Source organism: Ascaphus truei, chromosome 20 (genome assembly GCF_040206685.1).
Source record: "Ascaphus truei isolate aAscTru1 chromosome 20, aAscTru1.hap1, whole genome shotgun sequence".
Taxonomy (NCBI): Eukaryota; Metazoa; Chordata; class Amphibia; order Anura; family Ascaphidae; genus Ascaphus; species Ascaphus truei.
The window spans coordinates 18,317,998-18,333,165 of record NC_134502.1 but is presented as its reverse complement, the minus strand read 5'-3'; the positions used below and the strand labels follow the sequence as shown (position 1 = coordinate 18,333,165).

Genomic DNA, 15,168 nt, shown 5'->3' with positions numbered 1-15,168 from the left:
GAGGGACCTATGTGAAGGTGCAGGGTGGGGACGCTTGCGAGCGTGAATATGAACCCTTGTCCCGTGTGCAGGTCGTGTTCTCGCTGGGTGCCGCGCGCGACAGTACAGAACTGATTAATAAAAAACACACATGTAGGATATTGCTCGGTCTGCAGCTTTAACATCTGTATGCCCAGCGCAGGCCTTTTCTGTGCCTAACAATAGGAAAGACACATTTTGAATCTGCTGCCCCAAACAGAGAAGTGTCAGGTGAGCATAGGGGCGCACACACACGCAATTTAATATAATAAAAGCATGTGCTTGTATAGCGCTGCTAGTTTTACATACCGCTTTACAGAGACATATTGCAGGCACAGGTCCCTGCCCCGAAGAGCTTACAATCTAACTTTTGGTGCTTGAGGCACAGGGAGATAAAGTGACTTGGCCAAAGTTACAATGAGCTGACACCGGGAATTGAACCAGCTTCCACGGCTTCAAACTCAGCACCAGTCAGTGTCTTTACTCACTGAGCCGCTCCTTCTCCCTAGTATGAGATTTTCCTGCGCAACTTTTGCACCCAAAAAGCTATTTGCGATGCTTAGTATACAGGCCCCAATGTGATACAGTGAGCCACAACAACACAATGAGACACAATGTAACACAACACCACAATTTGATACAGCAACATAATGTGACACAACACAATGTATGAAAACACACAATGGAACACATGAAACAATGTAACATAACACAAATTAACATAACCCCCAATGTGTCACAATAAACAATGTAGAGCACTGTGTAACACACAATGTCACAGTAGAAGTGTTAGACTGTCTAGTCCTAGAGGTGTTTCTTACCTTCACACACGGTTACTCCTGTTCCGTTAATACGTGTTACATACCCTGAGGGGCAGTTACAGGAGAAGCTGCCCGGGGTATTAGTGCAGAGAGCGGGGTGAATACATGGCTGTGCGACATCACATTCATTTATATCTGTAACACATCAACACAGTGTGACACAACAACACAATGGGACATACAGAATATACTAGGATCATATTTGATTTATTTCTTTGGTCACAATTTCAGTGCCAACAAGTAGTATGAACCTACCTAAAAATTGTATTGTATATAAAAAACGTCTTGCACGCCTCATGGACAAAATGTTATAAACAGGTAGCAAACGTCTGTGCTTCATACCCCGAGTATCAGGGAAAATACAAAGTTCCTTTTTTCAAGAATATGGATCCTTTTTGAATAGATAGGTGTTGACATAATTGGTCCCCTGGAGAAACAATCTTCAGGGTATCAATATATATGCATTATAATAGATTTTGTGCTACCAAACCAACTACATTCTTCTGTTGGGTTTCCTACCAAAAAATGTGTCAATTGGTGCGTAAAAAGCATGTCCAGACTCAGTGAGGAGGTCTACGGCCTGTTAAAATTGAAGTTGGTATGAACCTCTGCTTATCATCCCCATATAGATAGGCTAGTCAAGTGCATCCATAAAACCCTTTAGGTTGTTTAGAAAGTTTATCTCCACTAATACATGGCATTGGGATAAACTGCGTCCGCCACTTCTCTTTGCCATCCTGGTCTTCCACAGGGATTTCACTTTTAGACTTGATGAAAGACAACCAAGAGGGGTTCTGGATTTGGTAAAGGAAATGTGCAAAGACCAACTCCCAAGGGCAGAAAGTGGGGTACAGGATGTGTTGGCCCTTACAGAAAGGTAAAATACTATAGGGGTGTTTGCAGAAGGGAACCTACAAAAAGCAAAGGTAATGCTTTATAATAAAGGGGCCCTGGTAAAATAATTTCATTCAGGAGATAAGGAGTTAGATTTGGGGTCACAGCCAGACCCCGTACAAAACAAGGAAAGTGTCCAACTAGGGGAGAATCTTTCCATAGACCAGAAATTACAGGCACAGAATACGATTAGACAATATTTTAATGTATTCTCTCTGTTGTCTAGGAGACCCCACCGTAAGGCCCGAGTTTTATCCCGGGAAGAGGGGGATATTTGAAAAGGATGAGTATTTGTGGAACAACACTCTGTCTCATTGTTCTCAGATGTCTGACAGGGCACAGGGATTCAGTTCCCAGAGGGATTGCCTGGGAAAAGCTGGGACTCACACCCAGCACCAAAACTACAAACTACCCAATCCTGCAAGGAGGCGCAGAGCTTCGTTACTTTCAGTGGAGCGACTTCCCAGAGCTTCACAAGCTTGCTAGGAAGCAGTACTTCAGTTCCCAGAGAAATTGCCTGGGAACAGCTGAGACTCAGACCCACCACCAAAGAAAAGGACAGTCTACGTTGTTGCAGATCTACAGTATGTGTTTGTGTTTGTTTGTCTACACTTGCCTCAGCAGTGAGTTATACCCTGTTTTACCCAGTCTGGGGAAATAAATTACTCTCTATTTGAAAGTGCGTTGTGTATAGACTCCTCACTGACTAACTACAACGCCAATCCATCACATACAGTATACACAGAGCAGTATCTGTATTATACGCAAAGCAGTGAGTATATCTGTATTATACACAGAGCAGTGTGTATTTGCATTATACACAGCAGTGTGTGTAGCTGTATTATTCATAGAGCAGTATCTGTATTATACGCAAAGCAGTGTGTATATCTGTATTATACACAGAGCAGTGTGTGTATCGGTATTATACACAGCAGAGTGTGTAGCTGTATTATACACAGAGCAGTGTGTATCTGTATTATACACAGAGCAGTGTGTGTATCTGTATTATACATAGAGCAGTGTGTGCAGCTGTATTATACACAGAGCAGTGTATGTCTGTATTATACACAAAGCAGTGTGTGTATCTGTATTATACATAGAGCAGTGTGAGTAGCTGTATTATACACAGAGCAGTGTGTATCTGTATTATACATAGAGCAGTGTGTGTATCTGTATTATACATAGAGCAGCGTGTGTCTGCATTATACACAGAGCAGTGTGTATCTGTATTATACACAGAGCAGTGTGTATCTGTATTATACATAGAGCAGTGTGTATCTGTATTATACACAGAGCAGCGTGTGTCTGCATTATACACAGAGCAGTGTGTGTATCTGTATTATACACAGCAGTGTGAGTAGCTGTATTATACACAGAGCAGTGTGTGTAGCTGTATTATACACCGAGCAGTGTGTGTCTATATTACTTCTTAACACTCTGTAACACAACAAACACAATGTAACAATATTACACGATGAAACACAACAAACACAATGTAACAATATTACACGATGAAACACAACAAAAACCGTGACACTAGAAGTGTCTGACTCTCTGGTCCTAGAGGTTTCTCTTACCTTTGCATGAGGTAACATTGACTCCCCTCGTGATGATGTTGTATTGAAAATACCCTGAGGGGCAGTTACAGGAGAATCTCCCCGGGGTATTAATGCAGATAGTGGGGAGGTCACAGGGCGGAGAAAAGTCACATTCATTTACATCTGTAATACAACACAATATGACACAGTGTAACACAACAACACAATGTGACACAGTATAACACAACTGTCCTGGAACAGGATTGTTGTTTCTGTTTCCCTCCCCCCCGCCCCCTTTGCAGTTTCTGCCTGTCAGTTCCTTATTTGAGTTGCATGCTTCTCTGCTTTAAAAACACTCAGCGCCTGTGTTACTGGCACATTTTGTTACATTGGATCTTTCCAGTCTGCTCATAGCTGGTTGCCTTGACAACCTCTTTAACCCCCCTAGCCAAATGGACTTTTCCATAATCCCCTGTCTGTATTCACAGGTAGCTTAATCCTGTCCCTATTCCCGTGTGACAAACATTACACACTTCCATTTCTTATCCAGCTACTGAGTGAGTACTGCCCTTCTTACCTACTCCCATGCAAAGCAATGCGTGTGACCGTCCCTTGATACAGAAGCACTTCACATAGAGAAGCCCTCTCTACCCACACAACAACACCCACAAGAACCCTTTCAGTTCTGTAACTCCCTCAAGAAAGACAAAAGGACTTGTTGTGCTTTCAAAGGGGGATGAGTTCAGCTATCTGGCCATACTTATATCTACAGCAGCATATACCCTGTTGCTACAGAATAACACTTTTTGTACAATGGGATATTTAATATCATATTTGATTTTTTTTTTTGTGCTAAAAAAGTTGTGCAAAGTTTTATAAAAACGGCATTGTATGTACAGTAAGAAGGTTGTTATGTGACTTCATACAGTACGTACGACGCACAACTCGTTTGAAATTAAGTTTGATGTATCACGTCATAGTTATATAGTTGCATAGTTACATAGTTACATATTAGATGAGGTTGAAAAAAGACGGACGTCCATCAAGTTCAACTTATGCTAAATTTAGACGACAGAAACTTATCCTATATTTATATCTACAGTATTTTCGTCCAGAGGAAGGCAAACAAAAATCCTCAGTGAAATATCATCCAACGATGTCTCATCAGGAGAAAAATAAATTCCTTCCTGACTCCAAATAACGGCGAGCAGATTTCTCCTCGTATCAGTATCCTTCCCATGTTAACTTATATGGTATATCCCTGTATACCTTTCCTTTCTAAATAGATATCCAACCTTTTTTTGAAGATACAGTATCTATTGTATCTGCCATAAAAGTCTCCATGGGTAATGAATTCAACATTGTAACTGCCCCTACTGTAAAGAACCCTTTCCTTTGTTGCTGGTGAAATCCTCTTACTTCCAACCTTAAGGGATGACCATGTGTCCTTTGCACTGACCCTGGGATGAATAGTTATTTTGAAAGCTCTGTATTGTCCCTAAATATATTTGTATATAGTTATCATATCCCATCTTAGATGCTTCTATTTTAATGTAAACAAATCTAATTTAGCTAGCCTCAAATACTGTAAGTCAAATTTGCCATCCCCTTTATTAATTTGGTGGCTCTTCTCTGTACTTTTTGTAGTTCCTTAATGTGTTATTTATGCAGTGGCGTCCAAAATTGTACTCCATATTCAAGGCGTGGTCTTACTAATGCTTTATAGCGGGACATAATTACAGTATCTTTACTTCCCTTTCATCCATTCCCAGTTTTAATTCAATATAAGATCTTATTTGCCTTTGCAGCTACTGCATGACATTGGGCACTATTGCTAAGCCTGCTGTCTACAAGCACTCCTAAATCCTTCTCCATCAAGGATTTCCCCAATATATCTCCATTTAATTTGTAAGTCGCCTTTTTATTCTTGCATCCCAAATGCATAACCTTACATTTATCTGTATTAAACCTCATCTGCCATTTACCTGCCCACGTTTCCAGTCTCTCCAAGTCCTTCTGAAGAGAAATTACATCCTGCTCTGATTCTATTACCTTACACAATTTAGTATCATCAGCAAAGATGGAGACTTTGCTCTCTAAGCCAACCTCGAGGTCATTAATAAACAAGTTAAAAAGCAGGGGTCTCTGTACAGATCTTTAGCCCAACTTTAAAAGGTTCACAACTTTAGCCCAACTTTAAAAGGTTCAGTTTATGACAACTCTCTATTGCAGGGGAGCACAAACTTTTGGAGTTGCGCCCCCTTCCTGCTACCCCTCACTTTCATGCCCCCCTCATTTCGCTCGGGGGCGTCAACTGACACCACACGGTCATGTTACCATGGTGACAGCCGTGTGACATCACTCCGCATGACATCGCAGAATCATTTGATGCCACGTTGCCATGGTGACGCGTCACACCAACGCGTCTGAACCCCAGTAAGTTTGTTGCAGAGGCCTCACGCAATCCCCCGGCATTTAACTTTAATGCCTTGGTGAAGAGCGCTGGGTCTCTGCAAGCGCCCGCTCCCTTCTTCTCCCCCAAAACGCACCCCACCTGGCGTGCGCCCCACTTTGTGCACCACTGCTCTATTGTCTATCTTGGAACCAGTTTCAATGAGGGGGCAAAAAATTTACTCTGGATGCCAACCTCAAGGTCATTAATAAACAAGTTAAAAAGCAGGGATCCCAGTACCAATCCCTGAGGTACTCCACTCACGACCTTAGCCCAACCTGAAAAAGTTCCATTTATGACAACCCTCTGTTGTCTTTCCTTCAACCAGTTTTCAATCCAGGTGCATATATTATTACTGAGTCCAATTTGCTTTATTTTGTACACCAACCTCTTGTGTGGAACCGTATCCAAAGCCTTTGCAAAATCTAAGTAGACCACATAAACTGCATTACCCTGATGTAAATTCCTACTTACCTCCTCAAAGACCCTAATAAGGTTAGTTTGGCATGACCTATCCTTCACAAATCCATCACTGATAATGTTGTTATTCATTAGGTATTCCTGAATATTATCACGTGCTAAACCTTAAAGTAGCTTCCACACTATAGAGGTCAGGCTTACAGGTCTGTAATTCCCTGATTGTGATCTAGCTCTCTTTATAAATATAGGCACCACGTCTGCTATACACCAATCTTGGGGTACTGACCCTGTGGAAATGGAGTCCTTGAATATTAAATGCAAAGGTTTGGCTATTACAAAAATTACAGTATGACCTTAAGAGCTCTGGAATGTACAGTATATGCCATCATGGCCAGGTGCTTTATTTACATTTATTTTATCAAGCCGCTTATGCACTTCTTCCTCTGTTAATCAATTGTTCGTTAATATAGAGGTTGTGGTTTCCTCCTGTGTTACTGTTTTTGCAATTAATTCTTCCCAGGTAAATACAGAGGCAAAGAATGAGTTTAATACCTCTGCTTTTTCCTTATCTCCAATAATCTGCCTGCCCATCTCACACTGAAAGGGTCCTATATTTTATTTTCCAATCTTTTGTTATTAATGTACTTAATGAACATTTTAGGGTTAATCTTACATACTATTGAAATCTTTTTTTCATTTTCAATTTTACTAATTTAATTGCTCTTTTGCAACGTACCCAGATAAGTGTGCTTTTCCCAATGTTTTAAAGACTGCCCATTTATCTTGCACACTTTTCTCGTTAAAAACGTCATCCCAATTAATTCCTAGTAGATTATTCAAATCTTTCTAAAATGTAAAATCTTTGTTGAACCCATCTGAGGGACCTTTGCGGAGGTGAAGGGTGGGGACGCTTGCGAGCGCGAGTATGAACCCTTGTCCCGTGTGCAGGTCGTGTTCTCGCTGGGTGTTCTCGCTGGGTGCCGCGCGCGACAGTACAGAACTGATTAATAAAACACACATGTAGGATATTGCTCGGTCTGCAGCTTTAACATCTGTATGCCCAGCGCAGGCCATTTCTGGGTCTAACAATAGGAAAGACACATTTTGAACCTGCTGCCCCAAACGGGGAAGTGTCAGGTTAGTATAGAGGCGCACGCAAGCGCAATTTAACATGAGATTTTCCTGCGCATCTTTTGCACCCAAAAAGCCATTTGTGATGCTTAGTATACAGACCCCGATGTGATACAGTGAGCCACAACAACACAATGAGACACAATGTAACACAACACCACAATTTGATACAGCAACATAATGTGACAATGTATCAAAACAACACAATGGAACACATGAAACAATGTAACATAACAACACAAATTAACATAACCCCCAATGTGTCACAATAAACAATGTACAGCACAGTGTAACACACAATGGCACAGTAGAAGTGTTAGACTGTCTAGTCCTATAGGTGTTTCTTACCTTCACACACGGTTGCTCCTGTTCCGTTAATACATTTCACATACCCTGAGGGGCAGTTACAGGAGAAGCCGCCCGGGGTATTAGTGCAGAGAGCGGGGTGAATAAAGGGTGGAGCGCGGTGACATTCATATATATCTGTAACACAACACAGTGTAACACATCAACACAGTGTGACACAACAACACAATGTGACACAACAATACAATGTGACTGTGCACCACAATGAGACATATGCACTAGGGTCATATTTGATTATTATTTTTTTTTTGGTCACAATTTCAGTGCCAACAAGTGGTATGAACCTTCCTAAAAAGTGCGCTGTATGTAAGAAGGTCGCTATGTGACATCATACGTATGACGCACAATTCGTTGTTTGAAATTAAGTTATATGCATCGCGTCATGTTGAAAACCTGAATGATACAATTTCATCCAAAACAGAATTATGTGTTTTAATAAATGACATGTCTTGCATTAGTAAATATTATTTATTAATTTAATACTATGTATAACAGCGATAGTGTGAAAATAATACATTTTGTGAACCTATGTAATGAACCAGCCCTGATGTGTTGATACCTGGGCCCGGATACATGAAGCAGCGGTGCCTAAAAATGCAGTATTGGCGCCAAAAAAGTGCATTCTTTATTAATATGTGGTACAGTAAAAAATAACGCAATTTTTATCAGCTCTATTAAAAGTATCGGATCCAATTTAAAAAGAGGCCTAATGCCGCATTTTTTGGTTAAAACGGCCATACATCAAGTTTCGATATTTATCGGAATGGGATGAACGCCAGAAACACCGAAAATAATTTATCACCATACTGCAGGCTGGCGTTAGTCCTGTCCTTCCTATTTATATAATGTACTGGCCGTTATATACATAGGCTAGATAAGCTAAACCAACCGGAAGTAGATGATAAAAGAGTAATTACAATACATTACCGTACATATTAACCCCCTAGTAGCCCACAAGTCAACTAGTCATGAGTTACCATTACTAGGTGACCACAAAGGGGTTAATAATATAAACATAAAACTACACTACCTAATCTCATTGCCCCAGTCTATGCCTGGATAATTAAAATCCCCCATTATGCAAACATGACCCAGTTTCGATCCCTTCTCCATTTGCAAAAGTATTTTAGATCCCTCAATCTCACAGATATTTATAGCATATCCCTACAAACATTTCCTTTATACTTTTACCTGCACTGCTAATTTCTATCCACACGGTCTCAACATTTTCATCATTCCCTTCATAAATAACATCTCTTATAATAGGTTTTATATCCGGTTTAACATACAAACATGCTCTACCTCCTCATCTATTTCCTCCTCTCTCTATTTCCTCCTCCTCTCCTCTTCCTCATGACGGAGGCACACTGAGGAGACCTGGGAGCACGTGGACGCTGCAGCACACCTGTGAGTTTTGCTTGCTACATGTTTTCCTGCTTCATTTGTGGACATTAGGTACAATTCAGGGTGGTTTCATTTGCCATGTTTTCTGGACTGAGAAAGGGCCTTTTAGCTCAAAACTTGCATTGGTAGGGTTCAAAACGCGTTGGTAGGGCGACGCTATCGCTATTTAGTCCTATGACCAAAAATTATTTTTATGGAAAATGCACTTTCCTTTTCATTACTACTTTTTTCAAGTTTGGATGCTTTTTGAGTAGTGCTTTGTTACCTTCAGCACCTTTTCATCTCTGACACAGTAACACAGACACGTTCCTTTTCAAGAACCTAAGATACAATAACGGAGGGAGGGGACCATCTCATACTGTACCTATACAAACTACACCAGATTCCTGCAGAGCATTGCTCCATTAAACCCTCCCCTGCCAAAGCCCTGCAGAGCGTTGCTCCATTAAACCCACCCCTGCCAGAGCCCTGCAGCGGGTCACTTCAATACAGTAACTTCTTCACTGCTAGAGACCTGCAGTGCATCGCACCACTAGCCTCACCCTTACCAGAGTTCTACAGAGTATCGCACCTCTTCCTTGCTGCAGGTCTGTAAGATGTCCAGCCCTAGGGCGGTCAGACAGCATCTACTTTAGAGGTGTTGATTTGTAGTCCTGTAGGTGCCTCTTACCTTCACATGTGCTGTTGATGGTCAGGACGAACCCTTTGGGGCAGTTACAGGTGTAACTGCCAAGGGTATTAGTGCAGATTTGTGGTTTTTGACAGGGGGATTTCCGAATACACTCATCCTCATCTGTAACACAACAACACAATGTGACACAGTGTAACACAACAATAAAATGTGGCACAGAAACACAGTGTAGCACTCTGTGGCCGTCTGACACAGAAACACAAAGTGACAGTGTAACACAGAAACACAATGTGACAGTGTAACACAGAAACACAATGTGACAGTGTAACCAAACACAAAGTGAGTCTAATAATACAATGTTACAGAGTAACACAACTGCAGTATGTGACAATGTAACACAACTCAATGTCACAGTGTAATAATACAATGTGACAGTATTACATACCAACTCAATGTGACACTGTAACACAACTCAATATGTCAGTGTAATAATACAATGTTACAGTGTAACACAACTGCACTATGTGACAATGTAACACAACTCAATCTGACAGTGTAACAATACAATGTGACAGTATAACATAACATAACTCAATGTGACAATGAAACACAACTCAATGTGTCAGTGTAATAATACAATGTGGCAGTGTAACACAATAACTCTATGTGTCAGTGTAATAATATAATGTGACAGTGTAACACAACTCAATGTGTCAGTGTAATAATACAATGTGACAATGTAACACAACTCAATGTGTCAGTTTAATAATACAATGACAGTGTAACACAACAACTCAATGTGTCAGTTTAATAATACAATGTGACAATGTAATACAACTCAATTTGACAGTGTAATAATACAATGTGACAGTGTAACACAACAACTCAATGTGTCAGTGTAATAATACAATGTGACAATGTAATAATACAATGTGGCAGTGTAACACAACTCAATGTGCCAGTGTAATAATACAATGTGACAATGTAACACAACTCAATGTGACAGTGTAATAATACAATGTGACAGTGTAACACAACAACTCAATGTGTCAGTGTAATAATACAATGTGACAATGTAACACAACTCAATGTGACAGTGTAATAATACAATGTGACAGTGTAACACAACAACTCAATGTGACAGTGTAATAATACAATGTGACAATGTAACGCAACTCAATGTGACAGTGTAATAATACAATCTGACAGTGTAACACAACTCAATGTGTCAGTGTAATAATACAATGTGACAATGTAACACAACTCAATGTGACAGTGTAATAATACAATGTAACAGTGTAACACAACAACTCAATATGACAGTGTAATAATACAATGTGACAGTGTAACACAACAACGCAATGTGACACAGTGACACAGACAGAAATGAGTATGACCCATGGAGTCCGCCCCCTCTCCCAGACTTGCAGGGTGACACAGACAAAGGGTCCCCTGTACCGTCGCACTGTCCCCTGGGGGTGGTGACTGTGTTGCGCTCCTTGTTGTTGTAGAATCCATCCTGACAGATGCAGAAGTCGCCCCACTGGGTGGGCTCACATGTCGAGTTCCCAGGACAGGGACTTGTCTCCCCACACTGGGGCAGCCCTCGTAACCACGGGGGAATTACATATTCACCTGGGAAAAGAAGAGGCACAGGGATCCTGCAGAGTGTCGCTCCATTAAACCCTGCCCGAGCCCTGCAGAGCATTGCTCCATTAACGCCCTCTAAAGACCTGCAGAGTGTCGCTCCGTTAAACCCTCCCCTGCCCCAAGTCCTACAGAGCGTGGCTCCAGTAACCCCTCGCCCCGGCAGAGCGTCGCTCTGTTAGCCCCTCCCCTGCCAGAGTCCTGCAGAGCGTTGCTCCATGAACCCCTTCCCCGCTGGGGATCTGCCGTGTCGCCCCGTTAACCCCCTCCCTTCCTTTGTAACTTACCAGTGACCCAGATGCATGGAATTAACAAGCAGAGACCTGAGGAAGAAAATAACGTGTTAGGACTAGAGGATACAGAGTCTATGACCTCTAGGACTAGAGGATACAGAGCCTATGACCTCTAGGACTACAAAATGCATAGCCTGTGACCTCTATGAATATGAGGTACAGAGCCTGTGACTCCTAGGACTAGATGATACAGAGCCCGTGACCCCTAGGACTAGAGGATATAGGGCCTGTGACCCCTAGGACTAGAAGATACAAAGCCTGTGACCCCTAAGACTAGAAGATACAGAGCTTGTGACCCCTAGGACTAGACGATACAAAGCTTGTGACCCCTAGGACTAGACGATACAGAGCCTGTGACCCCTAGGACTAGAAGATACAGAGGTTGTGACTTCTAGGACTAAAGGATAAAGAGCCTGTGACTTCTAGGACTAAAGGATAAAGAGCCTGTGACTTCTAGGACTAAAGGATACCTGTCCTCTCTTTGATTGGTGTACAGTGTTTACAGTTTGACACCTCTAGGACTGGGCTCTTCCCAAACAAACCTTCCTGGGCACCTCTAGGTCTCACCTCTCAGTAGCCACCTTCTTGGGTCAGTCATTCTCACACAGAATGTCCGAGGACAGATTCAGGGAGGAAGAGTGTGTGTGTGAAAGAGAGAAATAGAGAAGTGTTACTTCACCTCCCCCCCTTCTAACCACGGGGGTGATAACACTGCAGATTAGACACCAGATCCTCCTACAGTGTATCTTACATTTACATAAAACCTTGTGCAGTGTTGCACTGGATAGATAGATAGATAGATAGATAGATAGATAGATAGATAGATAGATAGATAGGTATGTATGTATGTATGTATGTATGTATGTATGTATGTATGTATGTATGTGTGATAAGATATAGGTGTGTGTATAGGTGTGTGTATTGAGATAGATATGTATAATAGATAGAGCTCTCTTCCTCTCCCTCTCCCTATTGTATATACATACACACAGACACACACACAGACACACACACACACACACACACACACACACACACACACACACACACACACACACACACACACACACACACACACACACACACACACACACACACACACACACATATATATATATATAGATATACTTATATAGATATATATCTAAACTAATACCAACACATATTAGACAGAAGACAGACACATAGGCCCTTATTCTGTAAGGTGTGATGAGCACAGTCGATGTGCTATCGCATGACAAGCACCATTGACTTTAATGAGTATATCATCTGCGCTTATCACACCTTACAGAATAAGGGCCATAGAGATAATAAATGGAGAGATAGAGAGAGAAATAGAGAGAGAGGGAAATTGGGGGGGAGAGATGAAATACAGAGATGACAGACGGAGATGACAGATGGAGATGATAGATGGAGATGACAGACAGAGATGAGAGATGGAGATGACAGATGGAGATGATAGATGTAGATGACAGACAGAGATGACAGATGGAGATGATAGATGGAGATGACAGACGGAGATGACAGACGGAGATGACAGACGGAGATGATGATAGATGGAGATGACAGATGGAGATGACAGACAGAGATGACAGATGGAGATGACAGACGGAGGAGATGACAGACAGAGATGACAGATGGAGATGACAGACGGAGATGATGATAGATGGAGATGACAGATGGAGATGACAGACGGAGATGACAGACAGAGATGACAGATGGAGATGATAGATGGAGATGACAGACGGAGATGACAGACGGAGATTATTGACAGAGATGATGATAGATGGAGATGACAGATGGAGATGACAGACGGAGATGACAGATGGAGATGATAGACGGAGATGATAGACGGAGATGATAGATGGAGATGATAGACGGAGATGATAAATGGAGATGACAGATGGAGATGATAGATGGAGATGGCAGACAGAGATGACAGATGGAGATGATAGATGGAGATGACAGACGGAGATGACAGACGGAGATGACAGACGGAGATTATTGACAGAGATGATGATAGATGGAGATGACAGATGGAGATGACAGACGGAGATGACAGATGGAGATGATAGACGGAGATGATAGACGGAGATGATAGATGGAGATGATAGACGGAGATGATAAATGGAGATGACAGATGGAGATGACAGATGGAGATGATAGATGGAGATGACAGACAGAGATGACAGATGGAGATGAAAGACAGAGATGACAGACGGAGATGACAGATGAAGATGACAGATAGAGATGACAGATAGAGATGACAGATAGAGATGACAGACGGAGATGACAGATGGAGATGACAGACGGAGATGAGAGACGGAGATGACAGATGGAGATGATAGATGGAGATGACAGACAGAGATGACAGATGGAGATGACAGACGGAGATGATAGATGGAGATGACAGATGGAGATGACAGATGGAGATGACAGACGGAGATGATAGATGGAGATGACAGATGGAGATGATAGATGGAGATGACAGACGGAGATGACAGACGGAGATGACAGATGGAGATGATGATAGATGGAGATGACAGATGGAGATGACAGACGGAGATGACAGATGGAGATGACAGATGGAGATGATAGATGGAGATGACAGATGGAGATGACAGACGGAGATGACAGACGGAGATGATAGATGGAGATGATAGACGGAGATGATAGTCGGAGATGATAGATGGAGATGATAGACGGAGATGATAAATGGAGATGACAGACAGAGATGACAGACGGAGATGATAGACGGAGATGATAGACGGAGATGATAGACGAGATGATAGATGGAGATGATAGACGGAGATGATAATTGGAGATGACAGATGGAGATGACAGATGAGATGACAGATGAGATGACAGATGGAGATGATAGATGGAGATGGCAGACAGAGATGACAGATAGAGATGACAGATAGAGATGACAGATAGAGATGACAGATAGAGATGACAGACGGAGATGACAGACGGAGATGAAAGATGGAGATGACAGATGGAGATGATAGATGGAGTTGACAGATGGAGATGACAGACGGAGATGACAGATGGAGATGATGATAGATGGAGATGACAGACGGACATGACAGACGGAGATGACAGACGGAGATGACAGATGGAGATGTTAGATGGAGATGATAGACAGAGATGACAGACGAAGATGAAAGACGGAGATGACAAACGGAGAAGACAGACGGAGATGACAGACGGAGATGACAGACGGAGATGACAGACGGAGATGACAGACGGAGATGACAGACGAAAATGACAGATGAAGATGACAGACGGAGATGACAGACGGAGATGACAGATAGAGATGACAGATAGAGAGGGCAGACAGAGATGACAGACAGAGATGACAGACAGAGATGACAGACAGAGATGACAGACAGAGATGACAGACGGAGATGACAGATGGAGATGACAGATGGAGACGACAGATGGAGATGACAAATGGAGATGACAGATGGAGATGACAGATGGAGATGACAGACGGAGATGATAGATGGAGATGACAGATGGAGATGATAGATGGAGATGATAGACGGAG

The 15,168-nt window shown here is 42.1% G+C and overlaps 1 protein-coding gene across 1 annotated transcript in view; it reads right to left on the bottom strand.

The window, feature by feature from the left end:
- The window catches only part of LOC142470965 (uncharacterized), a 155,384-nt gene extending 143,122 nt beyond the window's left edge, over positions 1-12,262 (bottom strand). The window contains exons 1-7 of the mRNA XM_075577770.1: positions 12,183-12,262; positions 11,610-11,645; positions 11,134-11,310; positions 9,715-9,837; positions 7,623-7,757; positions 3,311-3,454; positions 840-974 (exon numbers count right to left, since the gene is read on the bottom strand). Coding sequence (XP_075433885.1) covers positions 840-974; positions 3,311-3,454; positions 7,623-7,757; positions 9,715-9,837; positions 11,134-11,310; positions 11,610-11,645; positions 12,183-12,213 — 781 coding nt within the window. The 5' untranslated portion in view covers positions 12,214-12,262. The remainder of the gene's footprint in view (positions 1-839; positions 975-3,310; positions 3,455-7,622; positions 7,758-9,714; positions 9,838-11,133; positions 11,311-11,609; positions 11,646-12,182) is intronic.
- Positions 12,263-15,168: the final 2,906 nt, after the last annotated feature.